At 38.3% G+C, this 18,241-nt stretch overlaps 2 protein-coding genes across 6 annotated transcripts in view; both read left to right on the top strand.

Moving 5' to 3' along the window:
* UBE2Q2 (ubiquitin conjugating enzyme E2 Q2) overlaps positions 1 to 4,477 on the top strand; it is a 96,413-nt gene extending 91,936 nt beyond the window's left edge. For 3 of the 4 annotated variants that reach the window (XM_037833307.1, XM_037833310.1, XM_037833308.1), the window contains 2 exons: positions 1,825 to 1,891; positions 3,440 to 4,477. In XM_037833307.1, the coding sequence (XP_037689235.1) occupies positions 1,825 to 1,891; positions 3,440 to 3,471 (99 nt within the window). In that variant the 3' untranslated portion in view covers positions 3,472 to 4,477. The remainder of the gene's footprint in view (positions 1 to 1,824; positions 1,892 to 3,439) is intronic. The other variant, XM_037833309.1, reaches the window with a different exon arrangement.
* A 2,215-nt stretch (positions 4,478 to 6,692) lies between these two features.
* The window catches only part of FBXO22 (F-box protein 22), a 33,751-nt gene continuing 22,202 nt past the window's right edge, over positions 6,693 to 18,241 (top strand). The window contains exons 1-5 of one of the 2 annotated variants that reach the window (XM_037833312.1): positions 6,813 to 6,863; positions 6,959 to 7,016; positions 7,206 to 7,344; positions 15,817 to 15,904; positions 16,709 to 16,804. In XM_037833312.1, coding sequence (XP_037689240.1) covers positions 7,009 to 7,016; positions 7,206 to 7,344; positions 15,817 to 15,904; positions 16,709 to 16,804 — 331 coding nt within the window. In that variant the 5' untranslated portion in view covers positions 6,813 to 6,863; positions 6,959 to 7,008. Of the gene's footprint in view, positions 6,864 to 6,958; positions 7,017 to 7,205; positions 7,345 to 15,816; positions 15,905 to 16,708; positions 16,805 to 18,241 lie in introns of both variants that reach the window. The other variant, XM_037833311.1, reaches the window with a different exon arrangement.

Here is an 18,241-nt window from a genome sequence, read left to right on the forward strand (position 1 = left end):
TGTCCTTATTGTGAAAATACAGATTGGCTGAAAAAAACTCTTTTAACTTTGAGATAACACTACTGCATGGGGGAAAGGATATGAAAAGCCTATATACAGAAATAGAAATACATGGCCTATGAACATACGGAGACATGCTTAACCTCATTCAATAATATGCAAATCAACCATAGAGCGAGAATTAATCTTTGACCTATTATATCATCAAAAATTAACAGATGTTGGATAAAGTACGTAGTGAGGCTGTGTGGGGCACGCATACATGGATGGTAGGCATGTAAATTTGTATAGTCATTTGGAGGGCAAGTTAGCAATATCTCAAAATTACAAAGGCATATGTTTCTTTTAACCCAGCAACCCCACCCTAGGACATTTTTACCAGTATTTTGCAAATACATGTGCAAGGCTGTTTGTTGCAGCATTTTAACAGCAAAATATTGAAAACAACCAAACTTCTAACCAACAGAAGACTGATTAAAATTATAGAATATCCTTAAAATGGAATATTTCTCTGTTTTAAAAAAGAGAAAGGTAAAGCTTTATGTGTATCTGTGAAATGAGTTCCAAGATAAAGTAAAATAAAAGAAGAGAACAGTATCTATATCATGCTGCCATTTTGGGGAGAGGAGTGTGTGTGTGTGTGGGGGGGTCATGGCTAATAAAAATAGCTGTGCTGAGTTTGCTTATATAATCATAATAAAGAAGACTTACAAGAAACTAATAGTAGTGGTTAACCTGGGACATGGAAGGAGAATGGATGGAGGCAGGTTGGAAGGAGAGTTTTCACTTAGAATGTTTTTAAACATTTTTGATTATTGGGCTTTGTGAATTTTATTTTCAAAAATTCCATGACATAGTATACTAGATTGGTATGTACCAGTATGGAGAATGTTCACAATATATTCATTGAGAGTTGAGATGTATGTCAATTGTACTTATGGGGACAAAATTAATCCTAAATTTGGCTCCTTAAAAAAAACACTATATTTTTACCAAATGAGGACTCCTTTAGTAATGTCTTGGTGGCAATTATGAAAATTCTTGAGATTTCTAACTCAAAAATGTCACTCATATGCAGTTCTTTTTCTTATCTGAAGGTAGTATTTTGTAGGGTCTTTTTTTTTTTTGATTAGAAGTTATGAGGAAGAGTGTTTTTTTAAAAATGCAGTTTTATTGAGATATACGCACCATACAGTCCATCCAAAGTATACAATCAATAGCTCACAGTATCATCACATAATTGTGCATTCATCACCACAATCAATTTTCAAACATTTTCATTACTCCAGGAAGGAAAAAAAAGAAAAAGAAAAAAAACCCCAAAACATCCTGTACCTGTACCTGCCCCCATCACTGATTCCTAGCATTGGTGCGGTACATTTGTTACCACTGATGAAAGAATATTACACACTTCAGCCCTGTTAAATTATACTCACAATAATGTGCTACCATCACCTCTCTACATTGAGAGTCTGTTTTAACTAGCTTCTAAATAGTGTCCTTTAACTTGGTTCACCTGTTGTGGAGATGGACACCAGAACTATAAAGCTTTGTACTTGTCCAGTGATACAAGGACCTATAAAAATGAACTTTGAAGCTTATAGTTTTCATTGGAATATGATTTTGACTTTGTTACTTTTAAAAAAATAGTAGGGAATAATGAAATTAAGAAATGAAGGTATTAAGTTCAGTAATTCTTTTTGAATTGGAAATATAATTCAAGTTACCTGTACTTTTAAGCATACTGGTGATATATCAATATGTTTATTGTAATGATTTTCATCTAGTTACAGTTTTGATTTAAAATGTGTAATTCTCTTTCAGAATCAATATAATCTAGCAAGAGCCCAACAATCCTATAATTCCATTGTACAGATACATGAGAAAAATGGTATGTTTAACTCAACACGTATTTATTGCCATTTATGAAGTTTTACATAATGTATTATTTATCATGTATTTCTCTAAATCATCCTTATGTACTTCATGTTTTTGACATACGTACACACTTTATTCAAGTAGGAATACTTCTAATTTCAATATATTTGGGTTGTAAATAAAAAAGAAATTAAACTTTAATAAAAGATCTGTCATTAAAAAAAATATTTTCCTAAGCTTTATGTAGTTGTAATGCACACTTTGTAAAACATTTTTGTCTCTAACAGTGAGGTTAAAAAACAGCTATACTTGGAAGTCCTATTTTCAAATGCCCTTTGTGTCACGTACTAGCCTTTGAACCTGAACAATTCTGTCACCTCTCGAAGCCTCAGTTTCTTCTCTCTAAAATTGAAATAATAGATATCTTGCCAAATTTGTGAAGAACAAAACCAGGGTAGATTCCTGTAACACTCTTTAACTAAGTGCTTTATAATAAAATATTCATTGTAGCATGGTAGTGAAATGGATACCTTTTTTGTGCAGAGCAAATAATCTAATAGGGAAAGGTTTCTAACATTCTTTACTTTGGTAGAAATGTGACAGGTTATGATTTAAGACTTGTGTTCTGTGCCCACTTTTATTTGATTGACAAAGTAAACATCATTTTTTCAGTGATTGCTTAAAACAGAAAATTTCAAGCTGAGAGGGAAATAATAAAACTTGAGGGCAAGGCCAGGTTTTCATAATTCTAACTATTTCCACACACTAAATTAGTAGATCCAAAGAAGCCTGTATACTATTTCATAATAATGTGGATGCTCTACAAATCTGCTGCAGTAGTGATTTAGTCTTAAACAGTACTTTGTCTCATTTGTTTTTCTGCAGAGAGCTTAGATTTTTGTGGGGGGGGGGTGACACATTTTTTCTTACCTTTCTCTTTCTTAAAGCAAATATTACAATCTGCATTCAAAAATGTTTGTGGAAGGTGCTGTATTTGAGAGTGTGTGGGTATGTGTAAGCTTAGCTCTGGTGAAAAGAGCATAATATTGAGAATTAGTAGGAATAGACTTTACTTTGGCTTCTGCTACTAATTCTGCACTTATCCATAGTTACTTAGTTACCACACCTGTAGAAATGGGTGTCTCATTGGTGAAATACTGCACTGGGTGACAATTCAAGTCCCTCTTACTCTAAAATGCCAGGATTTGATTTGTGGGATATTATTTCTGAGGTTGACATTAAACTCTTCTATATATAATTCAGTGAGGTTTGCTTCCAAATACATAATTGAAATGGAATACAAACCTATCTTGCAGTATACCATTCCATAGTGTCTTAATTTATGTTCAAAATGTAAGTTAAACTTATTTTTAGAAAATAGCTTTATACTGTGAACATACCAAAGTGCTATGTTACCAATCTAAGTGTAACTTTAATTTCTGCAGTAAGTTGAAACGCTGAAATTATGAGAATAGAATGTAGCCAACCTTAACAGAATGCCAGTTCTACTAGTTGGTTTAATAATTAAAATATTTTAACTATTTTCCCCCTTTATTTTTAGGCTGGTACACCCCTCCAAAGGAAGACGGCTAAATGTGTCTACTGTCATATGTTTGGACCAATGTTGCTTTAAAGAAAATGTCTCCAACATGGCAGACACAAGCTTTGAGTGCCCCTATAGCAGCAGTTACCGAAGACATTAGCTAATAGATGTTTTAGTGGATAATCTGTTAACTTACATCCAATATAAGTTACAGCCTTTTCATTTTGCTCATCTTAGGTATCTTGGACTGAGCAGTGGGGCCTTGACTGCATTTTTCCTGATAAATACAAATACTGGCCACTTCTTACCACTTCTTTTTCTTGAAAAGTAAAACCTTCTAAGTGGACAAGTCAGCATCAAGTTAGTAAAGTTGTGAACCATTTTGGGTAACTTTCCTGTATTGAGCCCATGGATTACAAGGACTTGCAATATATTGTTTCATTTAGAGCCAATAAAAGTTTAATCGTTGTTTAATATTGGTTTATAAAAGTCTTCTAAATCACCGTAGCTTTTTCAGGTCTAAATCTCAAACCATTTTATGATACTGCCAAGATAATGACAGGAAACCTACTCATTAAATTAAACTTTTTTCTGGCTATATGAACCATTTCCCGAAAATACACTCTTAATTGGTTTGTAGTGTACTTTTTTAGGTAAAGCAAAAGAAGGTTGTGGCACTTCAGACTTTTGAGTAGTAATTTCCACTGGGGCATCAGAGTCTTGCTGGGCTGAATCTGCTACTTTTTGGTTCAGTATTCTTTATGAAGAAGAGCTGCAGTACAGAGCCTGAAGTTATTTAAAATACTAAGTCATTTTACTTGTCCATTTTATTAATGGGATGTTGCAATCATTTGTAAACTAATAAACTTATAAAGTGATTGGCACAAAGACAGACTCCTTGAGCAAAAGCTGCACAGTTAAGCAAAAAAGATATCTAATTTGAAGACTCTTAAAATTTGTTGCCATAGTTATAACAATGGCTTTTACACTGAAAGACTAATGGGAAATCAACATGTTAATTCTTTTATAAAATCCGATTAAAATCAATGTACTTTCCATTTTATTGCCTTACCTGAATCAGTTCTGTTTCTTGGTAATCGATTTTTTTTAATACACCCAAGTTTGATTTAAAAGTAAATTCTAGAAAATAAGCACTTTTAAAAAGAAATCCAGAAGCACATTTTCCTGCACAAACCAGTTACAAAATTCAGAAGTGTTTCTTATGCGTTTGCTAAGATTCAGTTTTTAACTTTGTAAACCACATCAGTGAAACTTGGCATTTCTGAATTATTGTGTATGTTTAATTTCTTTTGGTTCTATTTTGGATAAGAGGACAGTAAATAAGGATTTTCTGGCATTTTTTGTTCTCTTGGTTACATTTATATAAAGTTCTGATACCCAGTTCAGATAACAAGTGGCAGGACAGAACTCTTTGAAGCATTAAAGTTCCTTAAACCTAAGGCTAAATCTTGAATACATTATTGAATTCTTTAATATCCTGATGGCTAGAAGAATGACAGCTGCACATTTGGCATGCTTTTCTTGGGGGGGGGGGATTTTATTTTTCATTGCAGATTTATTTGGCAATGTACAGTAAATTTTGTAAACTTGCATCAAGTTTATGAATAAAGAACCATTTAAAAAATTACTTTGTCATTTTTCCCTCATGAGAGAGATCTCTTCAGGAGTTTCTAGGCTCTATTGAGTTTCTGAAGTAGGATCATTTAAGGTGGGATGGACTGAGGAGATGTTTGAGAGGAAGAGAGGCAGATTGACTTAAGAAGAGGAAGCTAGAGAACTCAGAAATGGTGTGTACAGATTTGGTATACTGTACGTGGCTGGACCTGGGTCCTAGCCAACTGGGGCCCCTAAACCAATGGCAGGTGAAAAGGATATGGTCATGATTAGCTTGGACTGGTGATTCTCAAATTGTGATTTGGGGGACCCTGGAAAAACCTCCAATTGCTTTCAGAAGGTTTACAAGGTCAAAAGTATTTTCATAACACTAAAACATTATTTGCCATTTTACTCTTATTCTCTTGCAAGTGTACAGTAGAGGCTCTGTGATGCGTTATATTGCAATTGATTGAATTCAGAAGCAGATATGTCTTTTATTATGTCAGAAATTAGCGATATGCAAAATAAAAAGTTTTGCTATACTATTCACTATTTGGGGGCAATGGGTTTTGGAAATAGTTATTTTTCATAATATGAAAAATTTTGTTAATGTGCAGTCGATTTTTAATTTTAAATGAATATTTTCTCATTTTAATTTTCAACAAATGGGAAATTTGATGTAAATAATTGATAGTTACAACCCACATAAACAGAAGCCCTTCGGAATTGTCAATTAAGAGTATAAAGGGGTCCTGAGGCCAAAATGTTTGATAACCACTGGTTTAGACCACTCAAGGTTACCCTCAGGAGATGGGTATCAAATCAGGGTTCTGTTAGCAAGGAAGCAGCTGGAGGAATGGATGTTAATTGGTGAAGCAGCAGTGTTTACTGTGCTTACATTTCTTGTACCTGTGGTTCTCAAATTCGGTTTTCACCAGCTTGTTAAAACGCAAGATTGCTGATTCAGGCCTGGGGTGAGGCCCCAGAATATGCCAAAACTTTACAAATTTCCCAGGTGAATCTGAGGCTGCTGGCGGAGAACCAGTGGCACGGTTTGGGACGTACTTTCACAGCCAGATTTTATTCACCCAACTCAGAATGGCAGGTGCTATTTATACCGCTTTCACATTAAGAACACTAGGGCCACAATGATTAAGTTCACGGTGTTGAATAAAGGCCGTCAGGAACGTAGCCAAAAACTGAAACCCAAAATCACACACTGTCAATTTTTAAAAGCATATACTGATTTAAAAAACTTATTTCCCTGAAAAAAACAAAGGCAAATACTGTCCATTCAAAATTGGGCGCATACTAAGACAGTGGTACTATAATGACCAATACTACCGAGGCTTCAAGGAACTCAAGGATTAGGGAAAGATGCAAATCGACAAAGAAAACACAGCGCTGCATGTGCAGTGAGAGACACAGAGTTTAACTGGCAGAGGCGTAAATGGTTCCGGGAAGATTACAGAAAACATCCAAAATCTCCAAACACAGACCTCCGAAAGCACCGCCGGAAACCCGGTTGGCCTGTAGTCACGTGGACGGCTCTGGGGGCAGCCCTGCCTTCCACGTCCGGCCGGAAGTGGCGCGCGCGCGCCTGCTCAGTGCGCGCTGGCTTGGCTCAATTTAAGCAGGTCCCTCTGAGCCGCCGTAGTTTACTCCTGGCGGGTTGGTCAGAAATGGAGTCGGTGGGTGTCTGCGGTAATCACCGCGGCCCCTCCTCCGCAGACCCGCGAAGTACCTTCGTGTTGAGTAACCTAGCGGAGGTGGTGGAGCGCGTGCTCACCTTTCTGCCCGCCAAAGCGTTGCTACGGTCGGCCAGGTGAGGAGAGGGGAGGTGGAACGCATGCCTTGAACATGCCCGGCGTTGGATGGGCAAGAGACCACCTGGACTCAGGCGTTCTTCCGGTTTTCTAGCCTTGCCCGGAGGTGACGCCTCAGTCCGTGAGGGCGCCCTTAGCTTTTCCATGAGGGGGTAAGTTCCCCCAGGGTTTTCTTGGAGTCCAACTCTTCCAAACCAGTGCCCCGACACCTCTCTTTGCCGACGTTTTAGAATCCGGCAGCTGTCTCTAACTGCTACGCTGACGAGTGGCGGCAACCATGGGCGGCGGGAGAGATAGAAATGAACGTCTGTTCGCAACCCTTTGTGCATTTTCGTCCTCAGTGTGTGCCGCTTATGGAGGGAGTGTGTGCGCAGGGTGTTGCGGACCCATCGGAGTGTAACCTGGATCTCCGCGGGACCGGGGGAAGGCAGCCATCTGGAGGGGCATTGTTTGGTCCGTGTGGTAGCAGAGGAGCTTGAGGCAAGTAATAAGGCGGTTTCGGTGCATAGTCAGTTGCAGGGTTGGTAGGTTGGTGGGTCGGTCTTTCAGAAGTCTTTTTTTTTTTCAGTGTCAGTTTTGCATATGACTTTTTTGTAATGTAGGAAACGTTTTCTCATGCTTCGGGAAAAAAGCTTTGTAATCATCAATTTTAATGACTGTATAATTGTAATGATTCTTTTGACCATTCTTCATATGTTGAGTATTTTAAGTATCCAAATTTTCACTATTTTAATAATGCTATTCAGAACTGTCCCTTCACTTGCTTCTCTTGAAGCAAGTATTCTTGTTTCTGTTTTGCAGGTGAAGGAACTGGGTTTTCCATGCTTATTGGAAGTTTCCAACCAGAAAATGAAGAGCCAAAACTTAAATTGAAATATTTCAACCCCTGATCCAGTACTCTTGTTTTGCATCTCTGGGCCCCAGTTTCAAAAGGGGGTGTAATTCTTGAGGGAGTAAAAACTTGTACAGTTGAATCAGAAAGACAGCATCTTGAACACAGGTGACAGTGAGGTTGTGATATCTCACTTGGGAGTGAAAGGGAGCCACTTGAGAGTAAGTTGCTGACCTGATGCTCTGTCACTCCCTTATATTTTTACATAGTATGTACAAACAGGAAAATTCTACATAGCCATGATACGGCCATCTCAAAATCAGGAAATTATCAAAATCAGGAAATTATTTTCTTGGCTTTCACAGTCTTGACATGTGTTAGATTTATAGGCCAGTTATTTTGAAGAACCTACATCAGTTTAGGTGTTTCTGATGATTACATCCAGGTTATGAATCTTTGGCAGGAATATTATAGAAGTGATGCTGTGTTCTTAGTGCACCTAATGAAGTGGCATATGATTTCCGTTTATCCCTTTACCAGAGATATTGTCTTTGTTTATACTCTTTTCTGCAGTAACTGATAAGTGTTTTGTGGGGAGATACTTTGAAACTATGTAAATACTTTGTGTTCTGGTTTGCTAATGCTGCTGTTTTTGCAAAATAGCAGAAAATGGATTGGCTTTTATAAAGGGGGTTTATTTAGTTACAGAGTTACAGTCGTAAGACCATAAAGTGCCCAGCAATCGGGTACCTTCACTGGTGGATGACCAATGGTGTCTGGAAAACCTGTGTTAGCTGGGAAGCACATGGCTGGCGTCTGCCTGCCATTTTTGGTTTCAAAATGGCTTTCTCTAAAATGTCAGTGCCAGCTTCCAACAGCTGTCTTCAAAATGTGTCTCTCAGTTGCAGCTCCTCTTCAAAATGTCACTCTTAGTTGCTCTCTCAGCTCCTGTGCATTCTTCAAAGTGTCCCTCTTGGCTGTAGCTGTGTCTGGGCCTTTGTGGCTGTTTTTAAAGTACTCCAATGATCCAATAAAGACCCACCCTGAATGGGTGGGGCAACACTTCCATGGAAATAATCCAATGAAAGGTCTCGCCCACAGTTAATTGGACATCTCCATGGAAACACTGAACGCTGATTAGGTTCCACCCTAATCAACACTAATATGTCTGCCCCTACAAGACTGCATCAAAGTATATGGCTTTTTATGGGGGACATAATATATACAAACCAGCACACTGTGTTTCTATTTATTTATAGCTCTAAGGACCCTGAGTTGTTCTTTTATTCAATGGAATATAATCTGTTAATATTTATTTTGGTGCCCAATTTGGCAAGCAGGAGGTCTTTCAAGCTGGGTTCAGTGTCTTTTAGAGATAACTGCACCATCTTTGAGCAGTTCCTTGCTTTCCGGCACAAGATGGTCTAAGCTCATCTTGTATTACCTTTCCCAGTCCTGGAATTAGTCATTGTTTCAGAGTCCTTAGTAGAGAATGGTATGTATGTATGTATGTATTTATTTATTTGCTTTTATAAAGGGGGTTTTATTTGGTTACACAGTTACAGTCTTAAGGCCACAAAGTGTCCAAGGTAACACATCAGTAATCGAGTACCTTCACTGGAGGATGGCCAATGGTGTCCAGAAAACCTCTGTTAGCTGGGAAGGCACGTGGCTGGCATCTGCTCCAAAGTTCTGGTTTCAAAATGGCTTTCTCCCAGGGCATTCCTCTCTAGGCTGCAGTTCCTCAAAAATGTCACTTTTAGTTGCACTTGGGATATTTGTCCTCTCTCAGCTTCTCCAGAGCAAGAGTCTGCTTTCAATGGCCATCTTCAAACTCTCTCTCATCTGTATTTCCTGTGCTTTCTTCAAAGTGTCCCTCTTGGCTGTAGCAAGCTTGTGCCTTCTGTCTGATCTTATATAGTGCTCCAGTAATTTAATTCAGACACACCCAATGGGTGGGCCAACACCTCCATGGAAATTATCCAGAGTCATCATGCACAGTTGGGTGGGGTGCATCTCCATGGAAACATTCAAAGAATTACAATGTAATTAACACTGCTAGGTCTGCCCACACAAGATTACATCAAAGACAATGACATTTGGGGGACATAATACATTCAAACTGGCACAGTGACAAATTTCCAGTTCAAAAGTTAAAAATGTATCCATGCAAGGGCATCAGCAGGGGGGGTATCTTCACTGAAAAAAGGCTGTTATCATTGGGAAAACTGTTACCTCTGAAGGAATGTGGATGGCACCTGCTCACTCCCAGGTTGCTTTACAAAATGGCATTCTCCAAAATGTCTCTTGGCTTAGCTTCTCATAGCAAACTCTGGGCTAACATCTCTGAAGAATCAGCAAAATCTGTTTTCAGTGGCTGTCTCTAAAATGTCTCAGCTAAAGCACTGAGATCCTTCTTTCTTAGCTCTTATAGGGCTCCAGTAAGCTATTCAAGACCTGTGCTATATGGGTGAAGACACACCTCCATGGAAATAATCTAAACAGGGTTATCACCTAGATTTTGGTGGGTCACATTTCCATGGAAAAAAACAAAGCCAAAATTTCCCACTAAATCAACACTAAGACATCAGCCCCCACAAAATTGCATTAAACATAGCTTCTCTGGGGGACATAATATATCCACACTGGCACATTCCACACCCTGGAACCAAGAGAAGCATGACGTTTCCATACACAAAGTACATTCATCCCATCACATCACAGAAACTTAAATCCTTTCGGTAACAAAGGTAAGTACAAGAACCCATCAAAATCAGTCACAGGTGTTGTCATGTCCTAAAGCAACATTCCCTTCTAGCTGTGGACCTGTGAAACTTAGAACAAGTTATCTGCTGCCAATATAAAAAGGAGGAACACCCATAGCATAAAGGTTCCTATTGCCATAGGGAGAAACTGAAAGGAAAACAGGACCAAAACAGTTTCTAAAACCCTCAGGAAAATACCATTAGAATTCAGAGTCTCTGAGTCACTTATATAATAATGTTGTATCCTTGGGGCTTCAGAGACCAGGAGCACAAACTTTTCCAAAGATTTATGCAGAAGCCCCTTTTTTTCCAAATGCTAGGATGAGTGTTCAGATATTTCCACACATTAGGAAGACCACTTTCTACTTGGCCCCACCTTTCTCCAACATCAATGTGCAGCATGAAATCTGCCTCTCCAGGGTCAATTCTCTGTCCTCTACAAATAGTAGGGTGGTGGCCATGTTCCCCCCAATCTGTGTGGAATGTGCTCCCCCAACTCTGAACCTTAGGTGGTAGCCCAGTTCCTGAGCACCAAGGCAAAGAGCCTACTTCCTGATTTTTGGGCAAACTGACCCTTTCCATATGCACTTGTTGCTCTACCCTCCTTGCCTGAGATTTCTTGACTCCAGACCACAATTTCCATGATTTTTCCTTCAAGAACATTTTCCTTCAATTTGTCCCAATTCCATTCCCTCCAGTCCAGACTGCCAGTGATTATAGTTATACAGATCTCACAGAAGTTGTTGGCTTGGCATGAAGCATGTAAGGGTCAAAACCATTAAACAATATGACTTTCCACAAATCCTATCTGATAATCACATCTCCAATCCTGGCTTGTACTGAAATGATGGTTGGGTTCCATGTTTGGTTAAATCCTTATGTAGGGCTGTAGCTTCTGAGATCTAACTTTTTGGAAGCCAGAATTTTCCAAACTATCAGTTTCTGTTTTCTTTTTACCTAGAAGTACATTTCTCAGCTTACTCCTCTCCTCTTGCATTTTACTATATGCTGCAAAGAGAAACTGGGCTACATCTTCCATGTGTAGTTTGGAGATCTCTGGAGCTAAGTATTCCAGTTTGTCACTTTCAAATTCTGCTTTCCATGTGACACCAGGACCCAATCTTGCCAAATTCTCTGCCACTTTAGAACAAGGATAACTTTTCTGCCAGAATGCAACATCACATTTGACATTTCTGTTCAAAGTCTCATCAGAGCTATCTTCAGAGTCTGTATTCCTACCATCAGTTTCTTTGAAGCCATCAAAGTCTTTTCTATCAAGTCCTCACAGTTCTTCCAGAATCTTCCCCCATCCATGTAAAAAGCCATTCCAAAATGTTTGGTATTTGCAAAGTCAGCAAAACCCCTCTTCTCTGGTAACAAAGTCTATTCAAGTTTGCTAATGCTGCTGTTGTGCAAAATACCAGAAATGGATTGGCTTTTACAAAAGGGGTATATTTGGCTGCAAATTACCAGTTCTAAGGCCATAACAGTGTCCATACAAATACATTCACAAGGGTGTACCTTCCCTGAAGAAAGGCTGCTGGCATCCATAAAACCTTTCTTTGCTGAGAAGACATGTGGTTGGCATGTGCTTGATCCCACTTTCCACTTAAAATGGGGTTCTCCAAAATATCCCTGGTCTTATGTTCTTGGCATAAACTCTGGGCTGCTATCTTCTAAGCATCAGCAAAATCTGCTCTCGGCAGCTGTGTCTAAAATGTCTCTCTCAGCTTCAGCACAGAGCTCCTTCTCTCTGGGCTCTTATATGGCTCCAGGAAACTAATAAAGACTGGTGTTATATGGGTGGGAACACACATTCATGGAAATAATCTAATCAGAGTCATCACCTAGAGTAGGGTGGGTTGCACCTCCATGGAAGTAACCAAATCCATATTTTCCCACTTAGTCAACATTAATAGATAAGCCCCCACAATATTGCATTAAACATGGCTTCTCAGGGGACATAATGTATCCAAACTGTGACATTCCACACTGTGGAACCCAGAAAAACATGATGTTTCCATACACCAAATGTATTCATCCCATCATATCACAGAAACTTACATCTTTCAGTAAAATTATGCAAGTATGGGAAGGGCAAGATGGCACACTAGTGAGGTGTGTCTTCATTACTCCTCTGGGACAGTTGGTAGAAATCCAGGAAGTACCTGTTTTCTTCCATGGCCAACCACCATTGGGGTCCCGGATGCTGAAGCAAGACGCTCTCTCATTCAGAGTATTGGTTTTCAGGATTCTGAATGGCTTCCAAATTCCGGGTCTCCCGGGCATCGCTACTCCCTGCCGCCATTTCCGCAGCCTAGGTGCCTTTACCTGCGCCGTCGGTGGAGGCCTGGGCACCAAAGTGGTGCACCAGCGGGGTCGTGGGGTCTCAGATGCTACCGTGTCGAGAATGGTATTTAAAAGCCAAGGTCTGGACCCCGGTTATACTCATTGCTATTGGGTTTCCTGCTCCAAAGCCCAGTGAGTGGACACAGCCAAGGAACATTTGCATGTATATTCATACATACATGGGTGTATGCATTTATATATACATATATGCACACATTTGCAACTATATTTCTATCTGTAATGGAAATTCATATGTTCACAATCCAATTATCCAGTCTAGGGGTCTTTATAGTTTTCTCTCTGCCCATATTTATATTTCTCTTTCAGATAATGAGAAACCTGGCTCCCTTCAATCTTAATAAATTTAGCTATTAGATCAATTCCCATATGTAACCAATCTTCTGTTATCTCCTTTCTCTTGTGGATTTTCTCTTTACCCTGTTTAGGCTCTGGGACTCTGATCCCAAGTAGCTCGCCAATATCCAGAGACAGGTTTGCAGAGACAGGCTTGCAGAAAACTTTGTTCTTTGGCACTTTGGCCCAAATCCTGCCCTGTCAATTTCTAGGAGTTTGTCATTTGGAAAAAATTTAAATGCAAGCAAAGACTTTTCTGTAAAGATTTTCTTGGGAGCATCATTTATAAAAAGGGAAATTGAAAACAGCCTAATGCTTATCTAATAAATTAAGTTTTTAAATGATAAATTGCAAGATACATTAGTGACATGGGGAAATGTTGATTTTTAAGTAATAAAAGCAAAGTATGAAATTATACGTTTAGTATACTCAATTATTAAAAACAAAACAAAAAAATAGAAAAGAAATAAACCAAAACATTAGCAAAAGATGACTTTGGGGATAGAATTATTTGTGAAATTGTTTTATGTGTCTTTAAACTGTTCCTTTTTTTTTTAAAAGTTTACCCCAGCAGGTATTATTTTTATACAGTTTTAAAAGTTTATACATTGTAATGGCTGTTCTAGGCAGACTGACTTAGGTGCAAACTTTAGCTATGTGACTTTGAAAATGTTATTTAACCTCTGTGCCTCTCTGTAAAATGAGAAGAAAAATTAATTTCCTTTATGCCTTCATAAGGATTAAATGATGAAAAGGTAATGCATGTAACACACTACCTACATTACCAGGAATATAAGTTTTCAGTAAATGTTAGTAAATATTCTTTATTATTAATATAGCTGTTAAAGTTCATGTTATAATAAAAACAGATATGCATTGTAATAACCCCTTATATGTATGAGAAAAAAATAGGAATCCTATGCAAATCCTACATGCCTTTTCCTTTGTGTTTCCAAATTGTCTATAGTGGATATGTTACTTTTATAGATTTTTGTTTTAAAAGTTGCTCTACCTCTTATTAGAAATATTTTTAAAGTCCACTAAATGGTTAATAAAACTTCTTGCCTTTTGTAACTTCTTTGAATAATTGAATGAGTCCTAGTTGTCTTATATTGTTGTGCTTTGAGAAAATTTTTGTGTTGAGAATTGTTCGTTATTGTCACTACTTCTAGTGAGAATTAGGTAGGGCAATTCAGCAATATTTTTTTCAGTGGATGCCAGAAAAGAGAATCATGAGATCTCAGGATTAGACTTCCAAACATTGTTTACGAATAGGAAACCTGAGGCCTAGAAACTTCCTGAAGGTAACTTTGCTAATTTGCGACAGAGTTAGCACTAAGACGTAAATCTCTTGAATTCTCTGTCTTCTATGCATTATACCAGGCATCAAAGACAAATGACTCGAAAGATCAGGCAGGTTACTGAAGTGGGTCAGGTGGCTCAGTGTAACATAAATAGGAGTGGTAGGGCCATGGCAAAGCAGAGTACTAGCCCCTGTTTAACAAACCCAGTCAAGAGGATGCAGTCTAAGCATGTCAGATTATATAGTTTTCCAGAAGAATCTGGAAATCCATAATTTGTGTAAAAATTCTGTGGAATTTTTAATGTTGGCAACCAGTTTACGTTTTTTGAAAAGGCTTCATGGTCCAAGGAAACCATATACATAGGTCTTATGCAGCACTACAGTCACCACAGAACATATGCTTCTCAGTATCTTTTATGAGAATTTGTCTATATAAAATATACTCTGAAGCATCTTAACATTGCCCAAAGTTAAAATGGATCAACATTTTTCCTTTTTCATTTCAGCAACATTGAGGCTTTGCAATGTGCTAAGTAGTTCATTCTATTTCTCGTAGTAAAAATCTTTAACATAACCAGCTTGGAAGGAAAAGTATCTTCACCCTTTTGATTTTATTTAGCTACTTTATCACTTACTTGTAATGTGAAGTTTAGTGGAAAACAGATGAGTCTGAGTAAGCCCAGCTCATAAGGTGAGGTAGGGCACAAATAAGAATGCCTGGGATATAAGGGATGTCCCATAATGAAGTATTCCTAAAGTATAAGGTCAGCTAAGAAAAGGTTCTATAGATGAGGTAGCACTGAAGATGGCTCTCGAGAGAAACAGTCTTGAATCAAGTGCAAAAGGAAGACAGGAGCAGGAGAACATGTGCAGAAGTGGTTGTGTCTTGATAATAGTTAAGCTTAAGGTACCTGTAGGAAACTGGTTGGTAAGGCTGGAAATGAAGGCCTGCAATATTTAATTTGACAGGCAAGGAAAAGAAGAGTGATATAGTCTGTTTGCATTTCCCTTTATTGATAAGTTGTTTCTGATACTGTGATGCCTTTTCAAATAAAGCAAATGGCATCTTTTGTTGGCATTTATAATGCTTTTAGTCTAGGAGGGAGCTTAAGTTGTTATTATGAAATTGAACTTGAGGGCTATAATGTGTTTTATTTGAAGGAATAATGGGTGTTCAGTAAGTGGTTGAATGGAAAATGAAAGAGAATGATTGAAAAATGAATGAGGAGTGGATCCTCAAAATGCTAATGTTGACCTAAAGAAAGGAAGGACAATAGCAAGTTGGACCCGGGAGATGCTTTAGGGACCAAGAAAGCACTCATACATTCTGATGTGTTTTTTCTTTGCAGAATGTTCACATTTTACCGAGGACGGTTCTCTACATGGCTGATTCAGAAACTTTCTTTAGACTGGAAGAGTGTCGTGGCCACAAGAGAGGTGACTATCTAAAAAAAAAAGTTTTGGTATTTTTTTGTTTCCTTTTGTAATTTTTGTGTGGAGTTAAACACTGTACTCTACCAGTCCTGAGAGTTACTTTCTAAGGCTCTGGGCCTGTCCCCTTTGTATGTGTGAATATATCTGTCTTTGAACTTTGAGGAGCCTTTTTGCTCCAAAGATTGTTTTTTAAACTTTGTAGTACAGTTGAAGCAAATCTTGTAGAACTGTGTTCTCATTTTGAAATACTTTAATCCACCAGGTACTGCTGTTTATTATTAAAACAAGAAGTATATCTTTGGCTGTTTGAGACTTTTATTGTGTTTGGATAATGGGGCCCCATTTACCAAAGTCAACTACAGATACATTCTTCTTGGCTTGCTAAGGGAAAAACCAGGCAAAATGTCCCAAGATAGGCATGCTGAGGCCCAGAGTTAGGTAATGGATTTTCATTATCTAATCTGAATCCAGGTGACTGTTATGCAGTCAAAAAGTAGGTAATATCAGCTGAACAGAAAGGTACAATAGCAAATGTAAAATTTTGTTTCTGCTGCTAGTTTTAACACAATGGGGTGAAAGCGTATATCAGCAAAGGGGAAAGGAAAACTGATGATGCTAAAGATGAAATTTAGAATTGAAAATAAAAAGCAGGGGCCAAAAGGTGGGGGTGGGCAGATATTAATCAAAGACTTTAGATTTTCTTAAAGCTTTCTGTGTCAAATGACTTAAAAATTATCCACATATTTGCTTTTCTCTTGACAGTCAGATTTTAATGACATTTAATAATTTTGTTATTGCATATTACAGCAAGGAAAAGAACTAGTATGGAAACAGCGTTTGCCCTTGAGAAACTATTTCCAAAACAATGCCAGGTCCTTGGAATTGTGACCCCAGGAATTGTAGGTGAGAGAAAATGCCAACTTGATGATCTCATGCTTGGCATTAATGTGTGGTTCTACAGATTAATGAATTATTTGTGGCTTGAAAACACATCTATAATTTTGGCCCTCCAAAACATTATAATGGTTTCATGCTTGATTTAAGGTTATTGTGGTTAATATTTCCAATCTGAAGTCTACCTATGTAAACTAAATGTAATGTATATCTTTCCAGTAGTCTTTACGAGAGGAAAAAGATGATACCAATTCAATCTGAGTTTTTCAAATTAGAAAGCATTAGTGAACATTGTCAGAGTTTTGTCAGTTAAATCTCTCTCTGACCTGTACTATTGTATCTCCCAGTTGCCACACATTTCTCATTGGATTAAAAAAGTTATAGCAGTGACCAGGTTTTTCTTTCCTTTTTTTTATGGTCCATGATTTTTTTTCCTCCAATTAGAGAAGTTGTGGGTTTACAGAACAATTATGCATGAAATACAGGATTCCTGTATACTGCCCCACCACCAACACCTTGCATTGGTATGGAACATCTGTTACAACTGATGATAGCACATTTTAATAACTTTACTATTAATAAAATTTCATGGTCATGCTTTTTTTTTTTTTATTAAATTCAGTTTTATTGAAATACATTCACACACCATACAATCATCCATGATATACAATCCACTGTCCACAGTATGATAACATAGTTATGCGTTCATCACCACAATCTATCTCTGAACATTTTCCTTACATCAGAAAGAACCAGAACAAGAATAAAAAATAAAAGTGAAAAAAACACCCAAATCATCCCCCCATCCCACCCCATTTGTCCTTTAGTTTTTATCCCCATTCCTCCACTCATCCATACACTAGATAAAGCGGGTGTGATCCACAAGGTCTTCACAATCACACTGTCACCCCTTGTAATCTACATTATTATATAATTGTCTTCAGGAGTCCAGACTGCTGGGTTGGAGTTTGGTAGTTTCAGGTATTTACTTCTAGCTATTCCAATACATTAAAGCCTAAGCGGTGTTATCTATATAGTGCATAAGAATGTCCACCAGAGTGACCTCTCGACTCCATTTGGAATCTCTCAGCCACTGAAACTATTTCGTCTCATTTTGCATCCCCCTTTTGGTCAAGAAGATACTCTCAGTCCCACTATGCCGGGTCCACATTCATCCCCGGGAGTCATACTCTGCGTTGCCAGGGAGATTTACACCCCTGGGAGTCGGGTCCCACGTAGGGGGGAGGGCAGCGAGTTCACCTGTCGAGATGGCTCAGTCAGAGAGAGAGAGGGCCACATCTGAGCAACAAAGAGGTACTCAGGGGGACTCTTAGGCACCATTACATACAACTTTAGACTCTCCTTTGTGGTAATGAGCTTCATAAGGGCAAGTCCCATGCTCGAGGGCTCAGCACATCAAACCGCCAGACCCAATGTTTGTGACAA

This window comes from Choloepus didactylus, chromosome 4, assembly GCF_015220235.1.
Source record: "Choloepus didactylus isolate mChoDid1 chromosome 4, mChoDid1.pri, whole genome shotgun sequence".
Classification (NCBI taxonomy): Eukaryota; Metazoa; Chordata; class Mammalia; order Pilosa; family Megalonychidae; genus Choloepus; species Choloepus didactylus.